This window comes from Rhinopithecus roxellana, chromosome 2, assembly GCF_007565055.1.
Source record: "Rhinopithecus roxellana isolate Shanxi Qingling chromosome 2, ASM756505v1, whole genome shotgun sequence".
Classification (NCBI taxonomy): domain Eukaryota; kingdom Metazoa; phylum Chordata; class Mammalia; order Primates; family Cercopithecidae; genus Rhinopithecus; species Rhinopithecus roxellana.
Window position 1 is genome coordinate 14,749,476 of NC_044550.1, and position 21,121 is coordinate 14,770,596.

Consider the following 21,121-nt stretch of genomic DNA (forward strand, 5'->3'; position numbering starts at 1 on the left):
GTAGAAGCGGATACAGAAAACTTGTCACAGCTTCTCCCTGATACCCTTTTTCTCTAATAAGTACAAGGAGCTGGTGATCTTCCTCAGGCAGGTAGGATCCTGCCAGGGTTTAGAAAATAGCCAAGCTCTGGTACTTGGGTTTTCCTACTGTGATACTATATATATATATATATACATAAAATTTTTCTTCTACAGTTAGATATGGTTTGGCTGTGTCCCCACCCAAATCTCATCTTGAACTGTAGTTCCCACAATTCCCATGTGTTGTAGGAGGGACCTGGTGGGAGGTAACTGAACCATGGGGGCAGGTCTTTCCCATGCTGTTCTTGAGATAATGAATAAGTCTCACAAGACCTGATGGTTTTATAACGAAGGAGTTTCCCTGCACAAGTCCTCCCTTACCCACTGCCATGTAAAAAGTCCCTTTGCTCTTCCTTCATCTTCTGCCATGATTGTGAGGCCTTCCCAGTCATGTGGAACTGTGAGTTCATTAAACCTCTTTTTCTTTATAAATTACGAGTCTCAGGTATGTCTTTATCAGTAGCATGAGAACAGACTAATACAGGTTCCTAGCTCACAACTACCACAGCCCTTGTTACAGACTCTTGTTATAATGTTGAGTTACATTAGGACTCAAGAGCAGGCCTCAGAAAACAGAATCTATCTCTCTGATCTTCTCCTTTCCTCCTTTCACCAGCCCAAGGCAGGACTCTAATCTGATTGCGGGTCATAAGACACTCATTCAGAAGGTGTCCTGCCTCATACCCTGGAGGAGGAAATGCTTCACACAGAGGCCAAGAAGCTGAATGGGCAGGCCTTGCTATGTTTCCCCACTCAGTCTAATGGTATTAGATCATACCCGCTTTGTCCAATCACATTTCTACATGGTTATCAATCATGGCTGTCCAATGAAATCTCCCTATAACACCCAAGAGGACAGAGTTCAAAGAACTTCCAGATAGCTGACCACGTGAAGGCTAACAGAAAGAGGAACAAGCCTCATCCACATGCCTGGAGGGTGGCACACCCCAGCCTCACAGGGATAAAGTTCCAGCACTCAGGACCCTTCCAAACTTCACCTCATGTATCTCTTCATATGGCTGTTTATTTGTGTCTTTTAAAATATCCTTTGTAATACAGCAGTCAGAATGTTTCCTTGAGTTCTGTGAGCCATTCTAGCAAATTAAACCCAAAGGGGGGTCATGGGAAACCCAGCTTGAAGCTGGTCAGTCAGAAGTTCTAGAGGCTCAGACTTGTGACTGCTATCTAAAGGGGGAAGGTAGCTTTGTGGAACTGAGTTCTCAACCTATGGAATCTGATACAATCTGTAGGTAGATAGCGTCAGACTTAAATTGGAGGGCACTCGCGTGGTGTTCACTGCAGAAGTGATTGCTTGCTTGGTGTGGGGGGGAAGTTTCCCATACATTTGGTCACAGAAGTCTTCTGTGTGGATTGTTGTCATGGAGTGAGGGAATTAAAAAAGTACTTTGAGGCCAGGTGCAGTGGCTTACGCCTGTAATCCCAACACTTTGGGAAGCTGAGGAAGGCAGACTGCTTGAGACCAGGTGTTCAAGACCAGCCTGGGCAACATGGCAAAACCTTGTCTCCAGAAAAAAAATACAACAATGGGCCAGGCATGGTGATGTGCAGCTATAGACCCAGGTACTCAGGAGGTTGAGGTGAGAGGAAGGCTTGAGCCTGTGGGGTGGAGGCTACAGTGAGCCATGATTGCACCACTTCAGCAACAGAGTGAGACCATCTCAACAAAAAAAACAAAACAAAACAAAAAAGCACTTGGAGTTTGAGTGGTTTTTTTTTTCCCACAGACCTATTCTTCCTGAGGCACTCAGGAATAATCTACACGGAATCATTTAAAGGAATATTTACAAAAATTGGGCTCTCCCATTTCTTGAATCAAACTTAGTTTCAGAAGTCCACAACCTCATCTACAGACAGAAAGCAGGATCAGTATCCACGAGTCTCTGAACAGTATCTCTTTGTCTACCTTTCCAGCATCCTAGAAGGATTTTCCCCCCAATTCTACCTCTGATTCTCATTCAATGCTCTCTTATCTGGTTGGTGCTGATAAAGAGTTTGGTCAGAGAAACTGGATTAGAAATCCAATTCTCTGTAAGAGTCACCCATCTGGCACTAATGAAAACATGTTTGGAATTAATTTCTTTTGATCTGCATTCACAGCCAGTTTAAGAGCCTCAACCCCTGCACTCCAGCCTAGATGACAGAACAAGACTCCATCTCAAAAAAAAAAAAAAAAAAAAAAGAAAGAAAGAAAAAAAAAAAAAGAAAAAAAAAACACCTCACCCAGCCTTCCTACTTTGTGACCTTGCCCCATGATCCCAAACTGTTCTTTCCATTATTAACTGAACTTTGTTTCAAGTCACCTCTAGTGAAGGGCAAAGGCTCATTATTATTCCTTAATTTTTTTTTAATGTACCAGAATAGATAGGATAATTCAAATTGCAGATTCCATGCCAGTCATCTCACCTGTTGCTAGTTGAACTGTTTCAACTGGTCACCTTTCCCATTCAGGATTCTGCCTCTACTATCTTTTCCCCAAGAGCTAAATAGGGCATAATAAAGATGGCCTTAAGAGACATCTTCATTATGTCCTTAAAGGACATCTTTATTTGTCCTTAAAGGTGAATCAGAGAAAGGGAAACTTCAACATAACCAGACCAAACTTCTACCTGATTGAATTCTCCAACACAGAAGAAGAGATGCTTAAGTTCATGCTTCTTTAGCCCCGGAATGTCCTCTTAAATAAATTCAAAATTTTATGCAGTAATAACAAGACACGTGGCTGAGACTTTTGTATAGGAATCTATCCCATGCTTAGCCTACTGTTGCAACTTTGCACGGCACAGAACTCATAATGAGGTTGATCCTAAGGCTCATGGAAAGGCTACTAAGGTGAGTTGGGTGGAGGTAGTTCCTAGGCGGGCTTTTTAAAGAATGACCTCATTGGGTCATAGTTCTGCCTGGGCTAATCTGACCCCTCCAGCTCTGTGCTTTCTCAGTCCCTCTCCCCACAGTGTTGCTTTCTCTCACTTACACAAAGAATGCTGAAACACTTACCAAGAGAAGCCCAGGAAGGAACTTGCCAGATGTCATTCAACTGCCAATACAGTGCCCCCATCGTGTGCCCTTGCTGATCCACTATCTCACTGCGACTGCGGCGGTAGAATTCAGTTTCTGTTTTGACACACTGGGCTTGCATCACCTGATTCAAGAAAACATTCATACACTGGTGTTATTGTTTGATGTAGACTGCCTAGATCTGAGAAAAATACAGGGTTTAGTTTTGTTTTCGGGTTTTTTGGGGGGAGCAATTTGGATAAATTAGGGAATTTAATTAGTATTAGGAATACATTATATTAGATCTGTAACTAGCCCTTTAGCATGAGAGAAGCTATTGTCTGTAACAGTGGGTTTGTCTGGTAGGCTTGGTGTTTCATTATTGTGACAATGGAAATAGGGTGGTGTAAAAGGTTCTCTGCTAATGATAGTGTAGGCAATAAAGAGAAACAAAAACTACTATTCCAGAGCAAATGTTATATGTAGTTCAAAACTAGATTATTTTCACTGGTACATTTTGCTAATACCTTTATAGATACTTTTTAAGAAAAACTTTTACTAGAAAAAAATTCTATAAGAAAAATAACATTGTTATTTTGAGTCTGATATTATCCAATCCCTAATTCTTTTTTTCTAGTCAAACAACTGTTTTGATGTCATGATTTTTGATAATATAACATTTCTCATGAATGCAATTCCTTCACTGTAGCAGAACAGATGGTAAATTGCAGCAATGAGACAAATGAATTTAGCTCTTGTTTAAGAGACACTAAAGAACTTCACACAGGACCCTTGATTATTGACATCATCGCTGAAAAATCAGTCTCTTTTATTGCTGCTGTTACTGACACATATGAATCACATGCTGTTAGCCTGGAGTTGTGCTGAGGAGGGGCTCATAAATGGGCCACTGAGGAGAACCCAGAGATAGTCAGAGCAGCAAAGATTTCAGTCAGAGAATAAGATGGCCCTAGAGTAGGGCTGGGGTTTTCAGAGAGGAAGAAAAAGAATGGTGCGTATGGCCACCAAAAGACTAAGCCGAGACACTTTCTCATAAAAGCAAAAAAGCTCAGATAAAGGTAGAACCTTTAGATAGAGGAAGGCTGACTAGTAAGGAAATCATAGATGAGGTTATGACTTACATGAGTCACAGCCATCAAATTCCAGAAGGGAAGTAAGAAGAAATTGTGGTCAGTCAATAAATATTTAATAAGAACCTGCAGGATACGTTACATACTGAGAATGGTGGGCACCCCTCCCCGAAAAAAAAAAAAAGAAAGAAAAAATAGCCCACCCTATGGAGCTTATCAGCTTGTGTGGGAGACAGGCCTTCATCAAAGAACCACAGAAAGGCATGTAATCGTTAAACAGTACCAATGCTAAGTAGGAGAGGTGTGCGACGTTACAAGCTCATATGGTGGGGCGATTGGACTGAGCTGTAGAGTGAGGATTGGCCCAAAAGAAGAGGAATGGGAAAAAGAGAGAGGGCAGAACCTTCCAGAGAGGACAATATGCCATGGGAAGAGGATGTCAGGTCGGCTAAGAACTGAAGGAAGGCCAAGAGGGCCTGATCTCAGGAAGCCGGAAACAATGGAAGAGAAGCTGGTGAGAATCACAGGGACCAGACTTTGGAAGGCTGCATGTTGAAGGTGTTGGTGTGCATCCTAAAGGCAAATGCAGGTCACAAAAGGCTTTTAAACTAAAGGGTGATGTGAAGAGATTTACATTTCCAAAAGATGACTGGGACTACTAAAGGAGGAAGGGATTGCAAGGGGGCTGGAGCAGACTTAGGTAGATCATTTAGGCAAGAGATGGTTCTAGCTATGAGCAGACAAAGCAATGTCTTCTCATTCAGGAACCAGACCATTAAGCCACAGCAACGGTAGCTGGAAAAAAATGTTCTAAAGTAAGAATCTCACAAAGCAAGCGCATTGGTGCCACCTCAAAATGACCATGGCCCCTATAAACATTTGAGTTTTCAGTCTCTAAACTACATCAATTTTTAGCATTATCTGCAAGATATATTTATTTCATATATCCATTCTAACATTAATCTCCTCACTATAATTTGTTTTTCCTGGTATAATAGGTAAAATATATTAGTCCCTTAGAATTTTCAAAATTTGAAAAAATTTTAAATGCAAGTAGGATTCCTAACCCTCGCTAGCAATGAAAAGAAAAGAGCACAAAGTGGCTCTATCTAGTAGCCTCTCTTACAGGAAATTAGCATGAAGGAGCATAACCAAGACTCTTGTGTGCTCCAGGCTCTGGCACAGTGCAGTACACTCCACACACAGATGGTACCATGCTAATAACATGAACCTGAATCTATCCAAACCAGTGGGTACCAGTCAAGGCTAATGAATGACATCTTTGTTCATAAAAATGCAGAAGGCTATTGCCCACTAAACTTCTTAAAGGGATATTGTACAATCCTAGTTCCCTGGAAAAATCTCTAGAACTTTCCCTTCCCCTTTAAAAACCATACCTATATTTATATATCCATGCATCCTTTCCTAAAAAGGGTAATCTTTACACATAAAAGGAATAAATGCTTAGTCATTTTCTAGATTATTCAGTCCACTGTTAGCAGACAAGTGTATTTCAGTTTTAAAAATATGCCTATTCAGTTGGGCACAATGGCTCACGCCTGTAATCCCAGCACTTTGGGAGGCCAAGGTGGGCAGATCACGAGGTCAGGAGATGGAGACCAGCCTGGCTAACACGTGAAACTCCGTCTCTACTAAAAATACAAAAAATTAGCCAGACATGATGGCACGTGCCTGTAGTCCCAGCTACTCGGGAGGCTGAGGCAGGAGAATCGCTTGAACCCAGGAGGCAGAGGTTGTAGTGAGCCAAGATCAAGCCACTGCACTCCAGCCTGGGTGACAGAGTGAGACTCTGTCTCAAAAAAAAAAAAAAAAAAAAAAAAAAGAAAAGAAAAGAAAAGAAAAGAAGACAGAAAAGAAAAGAAAAAAATTGCCTATTCTCAGCAGCTTGATTGATTACACTTATGAAATGAGTCTCCTATGAGAGACAGATGGTATGGTGAAAAGAAATTGGATCAAGACACAAAGACCTAAGTTCCAATTCCAGCACTGCCAGTGGTTGCTAGCTGTCTTCCAAAACCCATATCCCTTTCCTCCAGAGTGACAGAGTTGTAGCTGGACTACATTTTCCAGAAACACACCCCCAACCCCTGGGATTTGGAGTATGCATGTGACTAAGTTCCCTCAATATCTATATACTTTATTTACTAAAATTATCCTGACACTAAGAATCTTCCAATAAAGCTGTTTTTAAAACCAAGATATAATTCACATACCATAAAATTCATCATTTTAGAGGTTATAATTCATCGGTTTTTAGCACAGTCATAAGGTTGCACAACGCTTTCCACTATCTAATTCCAGAATATTTTCATCACCCCAAAAAGAAGCACCACACTGGGAAGCAGTCACTTCCCATTCTCCCCTCTCCCCAGCTTCTGGAAACCACTTAATCTACTTCCTCTGTTCTGGGATTTGCCTATTCTGGACATTTCACATAAATGTAATGATAAAATATGTGGCTTTTGTGACTGGCTTCCTTTTTATTTCTGAATAATATTTTATTGTATGGATATGCTACATTTTGCTTGTCTATTCATCAGCTGAAAAATTAGGTTATTTCCGCTTTTTGGCTACTATGAACAATGCTGCTATGAACCTGTGAACAGGTTTTTGCATGAACATATGCTTTCAATTTTCTTGAGTATATATACGTAAGAGTGAAATTGCTGGGTCATATGGCAAACTCTATGACTAACTTTTTAAGGAATTAACAAACTGTTTACCAAGGCAGCTGAACTATTTTACATTCCCACCAGCAACATATGAGGGTTCCAATTTCTCCACATTCTTGCCAATACTCATTATTTTCCTTTTTAAAAAAATTGTAGATATTGTAGTGGATATAACTGGTATCTCACTGTGGTTCTGATTTGCATTTCTCTAATAACTAATGATGTTGAGCATCTTTCCATGTGTTTACTGGTCATTTTCTTTAAAGAAGTGTTTATTCAAAGCCTTTACCAATTTTTCAGTTGGGTTGTCTTTTTCATTATTGAGTTCTAAGAGTTCTTTATATATTCTGGATGCTAGACCCCTATCAGACATGGTTTGTAATTTTTTTCTTTCATTATGGGGATTATCTTTTCATTTTCTCAATAGTGCATTTTGCCATACAAAAGGTTTTTTTGTTTTCTGTTTTTGATGATGTACAATTTGTCTATTTTTTCTTTAGTTAATTTCTTTCATGTCAAATTTAAGAAACTGTTGCCTAACCAAAAGCCATAAAATTTATACTGATGTTTCCTTCTAAGAGTTTTATAGTTTTAGCTATTACATATAGATCCTTGATCCATTTTGAGTTAATTTTTATATATGGTATGAGGTAGTGGTATGAATTTATTCTTTTGCATATGGATATCCAATTCTTCCAGTACTACTTGTTGAAAACATGATTCTTCCTCCCATTTTATTCTTTTTACCATTTGGAATGTAAGTTAGTACAGCCATTATGCAAAACAGTATGGAGGTTCCCCAAACTATTAAAAATAGAACTACCATATGACCAGCAATCCCACTACTGTGTATCTATCTGAAGGAAATTAAATCAGTATGTTGAAGAGATATCCGCACTCCCATGTTCATTACAATAGCCGAGCTATGAAAGCAACAAATGAGTAGATAAAGAAAATGTGACACATATACACAATAGAATATGATCCAGCCTTAAAAATAAAGGAAATCCTGTCAATTGTGACAACATGGAAGAAACTGGGGGACATTATGTTAAGTGAAATAAGTCAGGCACAGAAAAACAAATACTACATGATCTCACATATACGTGGAATTGAAAAAAGTTAAACTCATAGAAGCAGAGAGTAGAATGGTGGTTACCAAGGGCTAGATGGGGGAAAGAGGAAGTACCAAGGAGATGCTGGTCAATGAATACAAAATTTCAGCTAGGAGAAATAAATTCAAGAGATCTATTGTACAATATGGTAACTATAGTTAATAATGTATTGTATATTTGAAAATTGCTAACGGTAGATTTTAAGTGTTCTCACTACAAAAAAGATAAGTATGTGAGGTAATGCATATGTTAAATAGCTTGAATTAGCAGTTCCATAATGTACACACATATCAAAACATCATGTTGTACACCACAAATATATATTTTTTAATTTATCAATTAAAATAAAGAAATTTTTTTAAAAAAAAAGAAAATTAATTGACCATAAATGTATATTTGTTTCTGGATTTTCAATTTTATTGAATTTATATTATAAATTCTATTATATATACCTGGTCTTTTGTCATTACCACACTGTCTTGATTACTATAGATTTGAAGCAAGTTTTAAAATCTTTTTTTCAACAGTATAAGATTTGTCAAATGCTTTTTCTTCATCTATTGAGATGATCGTGTGTATTTTTTCTTTCTTTACTAATATGGTTTATTACACTGATTAACTTTCATATGTCGAATCAATCTTACATTCCTGGGATAAATCCCACATAGTTATGGTATACAATCCTTTTTATATGCTGCTGGATTTGGATTGATAGTATTTTATTGAGGATTTTTTTTCTGTCTACATTCATGAATTATGAGTCTATAGGTTGCTTTTCATGAGATATATTTGTCTGGTTTTGGTATCAAGGTAATGTTGGCTTCACAGAATGAGTTAAGTGTTTCCTCCTCTTATTACTAACTTTTTTAGAGAGTTAATGAGGGATTTCTTTAAACGTTCTTAGAATTCACTAGTGAAGCCATCTGGTCCTGGATTTTTCTTTTTAGGGGAAGGTTTTTTTGCTTTTTAATTAACTCAATCTTCTTGGTTGTTATAGGGCTATTAAGATTGTCTATTTCTTCTTGATTCAGTTTTCATGGGTTGTTTCTCTAGGAATTCATCCATTTCATCTAAATTATCTGATTTGTTGCCATATAATTGTGTATATATTATCTTATCACCTTATCTATTTCGGTAAGGTGAGTAGTAATAATTCCTCTTTCATTCCTAATTTAGTATTTTGAGTGTCCTCTCTTTTTTCTGGGCCAGTCTAGCTAAAGGTTTGTCAATTTTGTTGATCTATTCAAAGAACTAACTTTTGGCTTCATTGGTTTTCTCCAGCATTCTAATGAGGTCTTTATTTAATGTGCCAAATTTCTGATGCCCACTTCACTTAATTGCTGAAAATTACTGTTATCAATTTAACCAAACACCATTATCGCAACAGTGAAGGGACAGAATATTACAAGTTAAAAAGCAGAAACCCTACTCCATTCATTGCCCTGAGTCCTTAGGCAAAATATTTAACTTCTGAGCCTGTTTACTCATGTATAAAATGGAAAAGAGTGATATGGGTGTAAGCACTTCATGACCCAGGACCAGGCATTTAGTAGATACCCAAAGAATGCTAAATATTTGTTTGATTTTTAAATTACATGATGCCTATACAAACTCCTAATACATAATATACAATGTTAGTGGTCACTCTTTCATTCCCCTCCTTTGTCCACCCTACTCTCATCTTAAACGCTCAGTATGGCCTGGATCTTCCATCGTGTCTCAGTGCTACTTACCAAACAAATAACTATTCTAGGGCAGCAGGTATCATCAAAACCTGGGCCTGCAGCATCACCTACCTTTTGTCCTTAGTTCTTATGATCAGGTTACTTACAGCATGGGAAGATAAAATGGGCCCCTAAAGAAAATGAGTTTCTCAAGGACATCCCCAAGCCATCATTAGATGTTCAATAGATACATGAAGAATAAACAAAAGCACTAGCTAAGGGCTTGGTAATTAATGTCCTTGGCCTGGCCTACTCTCTTAGTGGCCAATAAGAGGCCATGCTGGTAGAGTAAGTCACTTAAAAGTTAGTTTAGATGTGTTCGTTTAGATAGCTGGTCCTCAAACTCGAGAGTGAGATCTGTGTAACACAGCTTAAGAGGGTGTGCTCATGTATATGGGCTATTTGGAATACAATATAACAGGGAAAGGGGGATAGTAAAAGGTGAGGCAAGATTATCCTGGAATACTAGGAGAATTAAAGAGGTAAGAGCCCATAGGGATATCTTTGTGGTTATAAGATAAAGAGAAGATAGGGAAGGATCTAAATGTGAAGAAATTTACTGGACAGCTTTCTCAGTGAAGACTTTGCTGACAGTTGCAAATATTCCTTAATTAATAAACTGTCTAAAAAGTGGCACATAGGCAAGCAGTCTGTTCTTCAGAATAGTATGACAGACTATGAGAAAAAGAACAGGAGTGGGAGTAGGAATATAGAAAATGGAACAGAGAAGTGTTTTATTTCTAATACACAGATTAAAGAGGACTGTTCTAAAATCAAAGTAAGAAGGAAAAACCCTAAAACCCTAACATTTTCTGTCTATATTTCAGTCAAGAAAATCTGACACTGAAAACAAAACAAAATAATCATAACTCTGATTTCTGTCATCAGAGATCTCATCTAGTAGGTTGGAAAGTGCCACGGTAGACACTCACAAGCCACATGAGGACAAGTCCAATTCTGAGCCAAAGCCTGAGAGGACACCAGTGCTAAATTCTCAGACAAAACCATCACCAACAAAAACTGGCAACAAATAACTCCACCTGTATGCCCAGTTCCTAACTATGGACCTTGAATGCTGATCAGTTCTGAAAAGAAAAATTATTTCTGTCAGTTCTTGGAATACAATTTTGAGGAAAAGAATAAAGTTAGAGTAATAAACAGCTGAAGGAGAAAATGAAGCATAAAAAACAATAGCAGAAAAGTCTCTTACACACACACACACACAAATACTAATCAGCCTATTTTATGTATCAGAACACTTTAACAGAATATTATCTGCGGAAAACTTCAAAGATAAAGTGAAACACATTTCAAGGGACAGACACCAGCATTGCCTTTAACCTTGTGTTCTGGTAAGTTCGTGAATTACACATCACCCTGGCAAAACTGTCCTAACCCATAAGATTATGATTGAAACATTAAAATTCTCCTAATCATTTCATCACCTTTCTAAAAAAGATTATTCTTTCAGCTTACAGTTTTCTGCTTTAGCTTCTATCATGGGGTTTGTGTTTTCCTACAGGGGAAAACTGATGAAGGTGTGAGCATGAGTTTGGATTAAAATTCGTACATTTTTAGATACTAAGATAGGAAAATTTAACTGTGATTGTGTTTTTAAAATTTTCCTATCTACTTCAGATCAACTTTTATGATTGGGGTTAGGCTTTTACCTCCTCTCTAAGAACTTCAAACACGTATGACAAAACCAGCAGGTAAATAAGCAGTGACTTTAATGGATTCTTAAGTGTGGTCACAGGTTCATGAACTAAAATAGGCGAATGAAAAAAGTAAAATGAAAACATCATCCAAAATTCAGTTTGGCAGTTTCCTAAAAAGATAAACATAAATTTGTTATATAACTCAGCAATTCCATTAGTATATATCTAGCCTTTGAAAAGGCAATCTATGTCCATACGAAGATTTGTATATGAGTACTCATAACAGCATTATTCATAATAGCCAAAAATCGGAATACAATATAACAAATGTCCATCAACAGATGAATCTGATGAATGGATAAGCAAAATGTGTATATCCATACAACTGAATAGTATTTGGCAAGAAAATGGACATGAACTACATGCTATAACGTGGATGATCTTCAAAAACTTTATGGTAGGTGAAAGAAGCCAGATGCAAAAGGTCACGTATTGTATAATTCCATTTACATGAAATGCTGAGAAAAGTAAAATCTATAGAGACAGAAAATAGATTTGTGTTGTCCTGTGGCTGGAGGTGGGAAAGGGGAGTGATTGTAAATGGGTACAAGGGTTCTTTCTAGAATGACAAAAATATTCTAAAATCGGACCATAGTGATGGTTGCACCACTCTATAAATATCACTTAACTGTACTCTTAAGATGTGTGGATTTTATGATATGTCCATCATACCTTGATAGAACTGTTTTTAAAACCCAGCAAGTTGCACGTTGTAATATTCACAAATCTCGATATATGCATACATCCATGTAACTACCACTCAGGTCAAGATAGAAAACAGAAAGTTCTCTTGTACCGCTTCCTAATCACTGCTCACACCCTCCTCCACAAGAGTTGTTAATACTACTTGGCTCTCTGTCATCCTGATTGTTCTTTTTTCTAATCTGTACTTTTTTCTATAACATACTTAAATTTCAATATAAAAGAAATCAATACAGTTATGTATCCTTTTATGTCTGGTTTCTTTTACTCAATGTAATACCTGTGAGACTCATCCAAGTTCATGCTGATTATCAGTAGTTTATTCTTTTTTTATTGCCATGGAGTATTCCACTGTATGAATATACTACAATTTGTTTATAAATTCTCCTGTTAAAGGATATTTAGGTTGCTTCTACTTTGGGGCTATTGTGACTAGTGCTGCTATGAACATTATTTGAGATATCCATTAGTGGACATATTAACTCATTTTTCTTAGGGGGATAGCTAGGAGCAGAAATGCTGATTCAAACAGGAAGCAAACATTTAGCTTAGGTAGAAACTGCTATAAAATTTTCCAAAGTGGTTAAACACATTTAAACTCCTACTAACAATGTCTAAAATGTCCAGCTGTCTCTATTCCTCACCAGCAGTTGGTATTGTCAATCTTTTTAATTTTAGCCATTCTGCTAGGTGTGTAGGGGATCCTGGTATGGCTTTAATTTGCATGTTCTTTATTTAAAACAAGATTGGGTACATTTTCTTTTTTTTCTTTTTTTTTTTTTTTTGAGACGGAGTCTCACTCTGTCCACCAGGCTGGAGCGCAGTGGCGCTATCTCGGCTCACTGCAAGCTCCGCCTCCTGGGTTCATGCCATTCTCCTGCCTCAGCCTCCCTAGTAGCTGGGACTACAGGCGCCCGCCACTGCGCCCAGCTAATTTTTTGTATTTTTAGTAGAGACGGGGTTTCACCGTGGTCTCGATCTCCTGACCTTGTGATCTGCCTGCCTCGGCCTCCCAAAGTGCTGGGATTACAGGCGTGAGCCACCGCGCCTGGCAATTGGGTACATTTTCATGTATTTATTGACCCTTTGGATATCTTCTTTGGTGAAGTACCTGTTGAAGACTTTTGTCCATTTTTAAATAGATTGTCTGGCTTTTTCTTATTGCTTTACAGAAAGCAATAAGAATTGCTTTATCAGGCGCGGAGCAAGATGGCCGAATAGGAACAGCTCCAGTCTCCAACTCCCAGCGTGAGCGACACAGAAGACCAGTGATTTCTGCATTTTCAACTGAGGTACTGGGGTCATCTCACTGGGGAGTGCCAGACAATTGGTGCTGGTCAGCTGCTGCAGCCTGACCAGCGAGAGCTGAAGCAGGGCGAGGCATTGCCTCACCTGGGAAGCGCAAAGGGGAAGGGAATCCCTTTTCCTAGCCAGGGGAACTGAGACACACACCACCTGGAAAATCGGGTAATTCCCACCCCAATACTGCGCTTTAAGCAAACGCGCACACCAGGAGATTATACCCACACCTGGCCGGGAGGGTCCCACGGCCAGGGAGCCTCCCTCATTGCTAACACAGCAGTCTGCGATCTAACGGAAACGGTAGCAGCAAGGCTGGGGGAGGGGCGCCCGCCATTGCTGAGGCTTAAGTAGGTAAACAAAGCCACTGGGAAGCTCGAACTGGGTGGAGCTCACAGCAGCTCAAGGAAACCTGCCTGTCTCTGTAGACTCCACCTCTGGGGACAGGGCACAGCTAAACAACAAAAGGGGAAGCAGCAGAGGCCTGTGCAGACGCAAACGACTGTGTCTGACAGCTTAGAAGAGAGCAGTGGATCTCCCAACACGGAGGTTGAGATCTGAGAATGGACAGACTGCCTGCTCAAGTGGGTCCCTGACCCCTGAGTAGCCTCACTGGGAGACATACCCCACTAGGGGCAGTCTGACACCCCACACCTCACAGGGTGGAGTACACCCCTGAGAAGAAGCTTCCAAAGTAAGAATCAGACAGGTACACTCGCTGTTCAGCAATATTCTATCTTCTGCAACCTCTGCTGCTGATACCCAGGCAAACAGGGTCTGGAGTGGACCTCAAGCAATCTCCAACAGACCTGCAGCTGAGGGTCCTGACTATTAGAAGGAAAACTATCAAACAGGAAGGACACCTATACCAAAACCCCATCAGTACGTCACCATCATCAAAGACCAGAGGCAGATAAAACCACAAAGATGGGGAAGAAGCAGGACAGAGAAGCTGGAAATTCAAAAAATAAGAGCGCATCTCCCCCTGCAAAGGAGCGCAGCCCATCGCCAGCAACGGATCAAAGCTGGTCAGAGAATGACTTTGACGAGATGAGAGAAGAAGGCTTCAGTCCATCAAACTTCTCAGAGCTAAAGGAGGAATTACGTACCCAGCGCAAAGAAACTAAAAATCTTGAAGAGTGGAAGAATTGACAGCTAGATTAATTAATGCAGAGAAGGTCATAAACGAAATGACAGAGATGAAAACCATGACACAAGAAATACGTGACAAATGCACAAGCTTCAGTAACCGACTCGATCAACTGGAATAAAGAGTATCAGCAATTGAGGATCAAATGAATGAAATGAAGCGAGAAGAGAAACCAAAAGAAAAAAGAAGAAAAAGAAATGAACAAAGCCTACAAGAAGTATGGGATTATGTAAAAAGACCAAATCTACGTCTGATTGGGGTGCCTGAAAGTGAGGGGGAAAATGGAACCAAGTTGGAAAACACTCTTCAGGATATCATCCAGGAGAACTTCCCCAACCTAGTAGGGCAGGCCAACATTCAAATTCAGGAAATACAGAGAACGCCACAAAGATACTCCTCCAGAAGAGCAACTCCAAGACACATAATTGCCAGATTCACCAAAGTTGAAATGAAGGAAAAAATCTTAAGGGCAGCCAGAGAGAAAGGTCGGGTTACCCACAAAGGGAAGCCCATCAAACTAACAGCAGATCTCTCGGCAGAAACTCTACAAGCCAGAAGAGAGTGGGGGCCAATATTCAACGTTCTTAAAGAAAAGAATTTTAAACCCAGAATTTCATATCCAGCCAAACTAAGTTTCATAAGTGAAGGAGAAATAAAATCCTTTACAGATAAGCAAATGCTTAGAGATTTTGTCACCACCAGGCCTGCCTTACAAGAGACCCTGAAGGAAGCCCTAAACATGGAAAGGAACAACCGGTACCAGCCATTGCAAAAACATGCCAAAATGTAAAGACCATCGAGGCTAGGAAGAAACTGCATCAACTAACGAGCAAAATAGCCAGTTAATATCATAATGGCAGGATCAAGTTCACACATAACAATATTAACCTTAAATGTAAATGGACTAAATGCTCCAATTAAAAGACACAGACTGGCAAACTGGATAAAGAGTCAAGACCCATCAGTCTGCTGTATTCAGGAGACCCATCTCACATGCAGAGATACATAGGCTCAAAATAAAGGGATGGAGGAAGATCTACCAAACAAATGGAGAACAAAAAAAAGCAGGGGTTGCAATACTAGCCTCTGATAAAATAGACTTTAAACCATCAAAGATCAAAAGAGACAAAGAAGGTCATTACATAATGGTACAGGGATCAATTCAACAGGAAGAGCTAATCATCCTAAATATATTTGCACCCAACACAGGAGCACCCAGATTCATAAAGCAAGTCCTTAGAGACTTACAAAGAGACTTAGACTCCCATACAATTATAATGGGAGACTTCAACACTCCACTGTCAACATTAGACAGATCAACGAGACAGAAAGTTAACAAAGATATCCAGGAATTGAACTCATCTCTGCACCAAGCGGACCTAATAGACATCTATAGAACTCTCCACCCCAAATCAACGGAATATACATTCTTCTCAGCACCACATCGCACTTATTCCAAAATTGACCACATAATTGGAAGTAAAGCACTCCTTGGCAAATGTAAAAGAACAGAAATTATAACAAACTGTCTCTCAGACCACAGTGCAATCAAACTAGAACTCAGGACTAAGAAACTCAATCAAAACCACTCAACTACATGGAAACTGAACAACCTGCTCCTGAATGATTACTGGGTACATAACGAAATGAAGGCAGAAATAAAGATGTTCTTTGAAACCAATGAGAACAAAGATACAACATACCAGAATCTCTGGGACACATTTAAAGCAGTGTGTAGAGGCAAATTTATAGCTCTAAATGCCCACAAGAGAAAGCTGGAAAGATCTCAAATTGACACTCTAACATCACAATTAAAAGAAGTGGAGAAGCAAGAGCAAACACATTCAAAAGCTAGCAGAAGGCAAGAAATAACTAAGATCAGAGCAGAACTGAAGGAGATAGAGACACAAAAAACCCTCCAAAAAATCAGTGAATCCAGGAGTTGGTTTTTTGAAAAAATCAACAAAATTGACAGACCGCTAGCAAGACTAATAAAGAAGAAAAGAGAGAAGAATCAAATAGACGCAATAAAAAATGAAAAAGGGGATATCACCACTGACCCCACAGAAATACAAACTACCATCAGAGAATACTATAAACACCTCTATGCAAATAAACTAGAAAATCTAGAAGAAATGGATAATTTCCTGGACACCTACACTCTCCCAAGACTAAACCAGGAAGAATTTGAATCCCTGAATAGACCAATAGCAGGCTCTGAAATTGAGGCAATTATTAACAGCCTACCAACCAAAAAAAGTCCAGGACCAGATGGATTCACAGCTGAATTCTACCAGAGGTACAAGGAGGAGCTGGTACCATTCCTTCTGAAACTATTCCAATCAATAGAAAAAGAGGGAATCCTCCCTAACTCATTTGATGAGGCCAACATCATCCTGATACCAAAGCCTGGCAGAGACACAACAAAAAAAGAGAATTTTAGACCAATATCCCTGATGAACATCGATGCAAAAATCCTCAATAAAATACTGGCAAACCGGATTCAGCAGCACATCAAAAAGCTTATCCACCATGATCAAGTGGGCTTCATCCCTGGGATGCAAGGCTGGTTCAACATTCGCAAATCAATAAATGTAATCCAGCGTATAAACAGAACCAAAGACAAGAACCACATGATTATCTCAATAGATGCAGAAAAGGCTTTTGACAAAATTCAACAGCCCTTCATGCTAAAAACGCTCAATAAATTCGGTATTGATGGAACGTACCTCAAAATAATAAGAGCTATTTATGACAAACCCACAGCCAATATCATACTGAATGGGCAAAAACTGGAAAAATTCCCTTTGAAAACTGGCACAAGACAGGGATGCCCTCTCTCACCACTCCTATTCAACATAGTGTTGGAAGTTCTGGCTAGGGCAATCAGGCAAGAGAAAGAAATCAAGTGTATCCAGTTAGGAAAAGAAGAAGTCAAATTGTCCCTGTTTGCAGATGACATGATTGTATATTTAGAAAACCCCATTGTCTCAGCCCAAAATCTCCTTAAGCTGATAAGCAACTTCAGCAAAGTCTCAGGATACAAAATCAATGTGCAAAAATCACAAGCATTCTTATACACCAGTAACAGACAAACAGAGAGCCAAATCATGAATGAACTTCCATTCACAATTGCTTCAAAGAGAATAAAATATCTAGGAATCCAACTTACAAGGGATGTAAAGGACCTCTTCAAGGAGAACTACAAACCACTGCTCAGTGAAATAAAAGAGGACACTAACAAATGGAAGAACATACCATGCTCATGGATAGGAAGAATCAATATCGTGAAAATGGCCATACTGCCCAAGGTTATTTATAGATTCAATGCCATCCCCATCAAGCTACCAATGACTTTCTTCACAGAATTGGAAAAAACGGCTTTAAAGTTCATATGGAACCAAAAAAGAGCCCGCATTGCCAAGACAATCCTAAGTCATAAGAACAAAGCTGGAGGCATCACACTACCTGACTTCAAACTATACTACAAGGCTACAGTAACCAAAACAGCATGGTACTGGTACCAAAACAGAGATATAGACCAATGGAACAGAACAGAGTCCTCAGAAATAATACCACGCATCTACAGCCATCTGATCTTTGACAAACCTGAGAGAAACAAGAAATGGGGAAAGAATTCCCTATTTAATAAATGGTGCTGGGAAAATTGGCTAGCCATAAGTAGAAAGCTGAAACTGGATCCTTTCCTTACTCCTTATACGAAAATTAATTCAAGATGGATTAGAGACTTAAATGTTAGACCTAATACCATAAAAACCCTAGAAGAAAACCTAGGTAGTACCATTCAGGACATAGGCATGGGCAAGGACTTCATGTCTAAAACACCAAAAGCAACGGCAAGCAAAAGCCAAAATTGACAAATGGGATTTAATTAAACTAAAGAGCTTCTGCACAGCAAAAGAAACTACCATTAGAGTGAACAGGCAACCTACAGAATGGGAGAAAATTTTTGCAATCTACTCATCTGACAAAGGGCTATTATCCAAAATCTACAAAGAACTCAAACAAATTTACAAGAAAAAAGCAGACAACCCCATCAAAATGTGGGCAAAGGATATGAAGAGACATTTCTCAAAAGAAGACATTCATACAGCCAACAGACACATGAAACAATGCTCATCATCACTGGCCATCAGAGATGCAAATCAAAACCACAATGAGATACCATCTCACACCAGTTAGAATGGCAATCATTAAAAAGTCAGGAAACAACAGGTGCTGGAGAGGATGTGGAGAAATAGGAACACTTTTACACTGTTGGTGGGATTGTAAACTAGTTCAACCATTATGGAAAACAGTATGGCGATTCCTCAAGGATCTAGAACTAGATGTACCATATGACCCAGCCATCCCACTACTGGGTATATACCCAAAGGATTATAAATCATGCTGCTATAAAGACACATGCACACGCATGTTTATTGCGGCACTATTCACAATAGCAAAGATTTGGAATCAACCCAAATGTCCATCTGTGACAGACTGGATTAAGAAAATGTGGCACATATACACCATGGAATATTATGCAGCCATAAAACAGGATGAGTTTGAGTCCTTTGTGGGGACATGGATGCAGCTGGAAACCATCATTCTTAGCAAACCATCACAAGAACAGAAAACCAAACACCGCATGTTCTCACTCATAGGTGGGAACTGAACAATGACATCACTTGGACTCGGGAAGGGGAACATCACACGTCGGGGCCTATCATGGGGAGGAGGGAGGGGGGAGGGATTGCATTGGGAGTTATACCTGGTATAAATGACGAATTGATGGGTGCTGACGAGTTGATGGGTGCAGCACACAAACATGGCACAAGTATACATATGTAACAAACCTGCATGTTATGCACATGTACCCTAGAACTTAAAGTATAATAAAAAAAAAAAAAAAAGAATTGCTTTATCCTGGATACAAATCTTCTATCAAATATATGAATTAAAACTACTGGTACCCAATTTGTGGCTTGCCTTTTCTCTCTCTTAATGGTGTTTTTTATACTTAATGGTGTCCATAATTTCAGTGGAGTGTAAATTTATCAATATTTTCTTTTCTAGTTAGTGCTTTCTATGTTCTATATAAAAACTCTTACCTATTCCAAAATCATGAAGCTATTCCATGTTTTCTTGAAGCTTTATTGTAGTTCCTTTCACATTTGAGTCTTCAGTCATTGATCAAATGAAATTTCTAAAATTTATTATTCATTTATTTTTTAGAGATGAGGTTCTTGATATTTTGTCCAGGCTAGTCTCAAACTCCTGGGCTCAATCAATCCTCCCACCTCAGCCTCCCAAGTAGTTGGGACTACAGGTGTGTGCCACCACGCCCAACAATCAAATTAATTTGTATAGGGGGTCAAGTTCACTTCTTTTCCCATAAAGGCAACCACATGATACAGCACTGTTTATTGATAAATGATTCTTTTCATATTCAATTGTGGTGGCATCACAGCCATAAATCAGGTGTCCATATTACACAGGGATCTGTTTCTGGACTCTATTGTGTTCTTTTGTTCTATTTTTATCCTTGGGAAATGGCACTGCCTTAATTACTAAACCTTTAGAGCAATCTTGAAGTAGAGAATATTTTCATACACAATTTCTTTCAGAATTTTGTGAGCTGTTTTTGTAAGAGAGGCAAATGCCAAAAATGAACTATTTCATGTCCTATGTGTCATCATATATGTTCTTTGAAGAAAATAAATTCCTTAACCAGTAGAATGAAAACTTGAATAGTTTTCACCATATATGGCCTACAAAATCTACATAATCTCTTACATTAATTGCAGGAACCTGTTCAACTCTAGAATGAAAACGACTTACCTGAGTAAGGTAGATGGTATCTTTAAATGTGCGTAATGGATCTGTGCTTTTGGGGAGTTTGAAATGAAGTCCAGCCTGATAAAGCATTTGTTTGTTACCACCTTCGTGATGTTGTCGATGAAGTGAAAACTTGCTACTGAAAGACCAGTCCTCTGTAGATGAGACCTTTTGAATAAAGAATAAGAATTAGAAATCTGAGGGGCCGGGCGCGGTGGCTCAAGCCTATAATCCTAGCACTTTGGGAGGCCGAAACGGGTGGATCACGGGGTCAGGAGATCGAGACCATCCTGGCTAACATGGTGAAACCCCATCTCTACTAAAAAATACAAAAAACTAGCCGGGCGAGGTGGCGGGCGCCTGTAGTCCCAGCTACTCGGGAGGCTGAGGCAGGAGAATGGCGTGAACCTGGGAAGCGGAGCTTGCAGTGAGCTGAGATCCGGCCACTGCACTCCAGACTGGGCCACAGAGCGACACTCCGTCTCAAAAAAAAGAAAAAAAAAAAGAATTAGAAATCTGAAAGTTGGCAGTAAAACTACTTTTCTATAAGTTCCTAACAAATCTGGAAAGTTAGACAGAGCTCGAAAGTTAAAAGAGCTCGAAGTTTGTTCTGTGACTCCAGTTTCATAAATGTTTTGCCATCCTACTTGCTGTCAGTGAAGGACTAGCATTGCGGAAAGTGGAATCACAAA

The 21,121-nt window shown here is 39.2% G+C and overlaps 1 protein-coding gene across 4 annotated transcripts in view; it reads right to left on the reverse strand.

Annotated features, from left to right (window-relative positions):
* Window positions 1–21,121, reverse strand: part of MANBA (mannosidase beta) — a 142,725-nt gene that overhangs the window by 5,856 nt on the left and 115,748 nt on the right. For all 4 annotated transcript variants that reach the window (XM_010363321.2, XM_030914984.1, XM_030914980.1 and 1 more), the window contains 2 exons: window positions 20,433–20,597; window positions 3,097–3,241 (listed from right to left, as the gene is read on the reverse strand). In XM_010363321.2, the coding sequence (XP_010361623.2) occupies window positions 3,097–3,241; window positions 20,433–20,597 (310 nt within the window). The remainder of the gene's footprint in view (window positions 1–3,096; window positions 3,242–20,432; window positions 20,598–21,121) is intronic.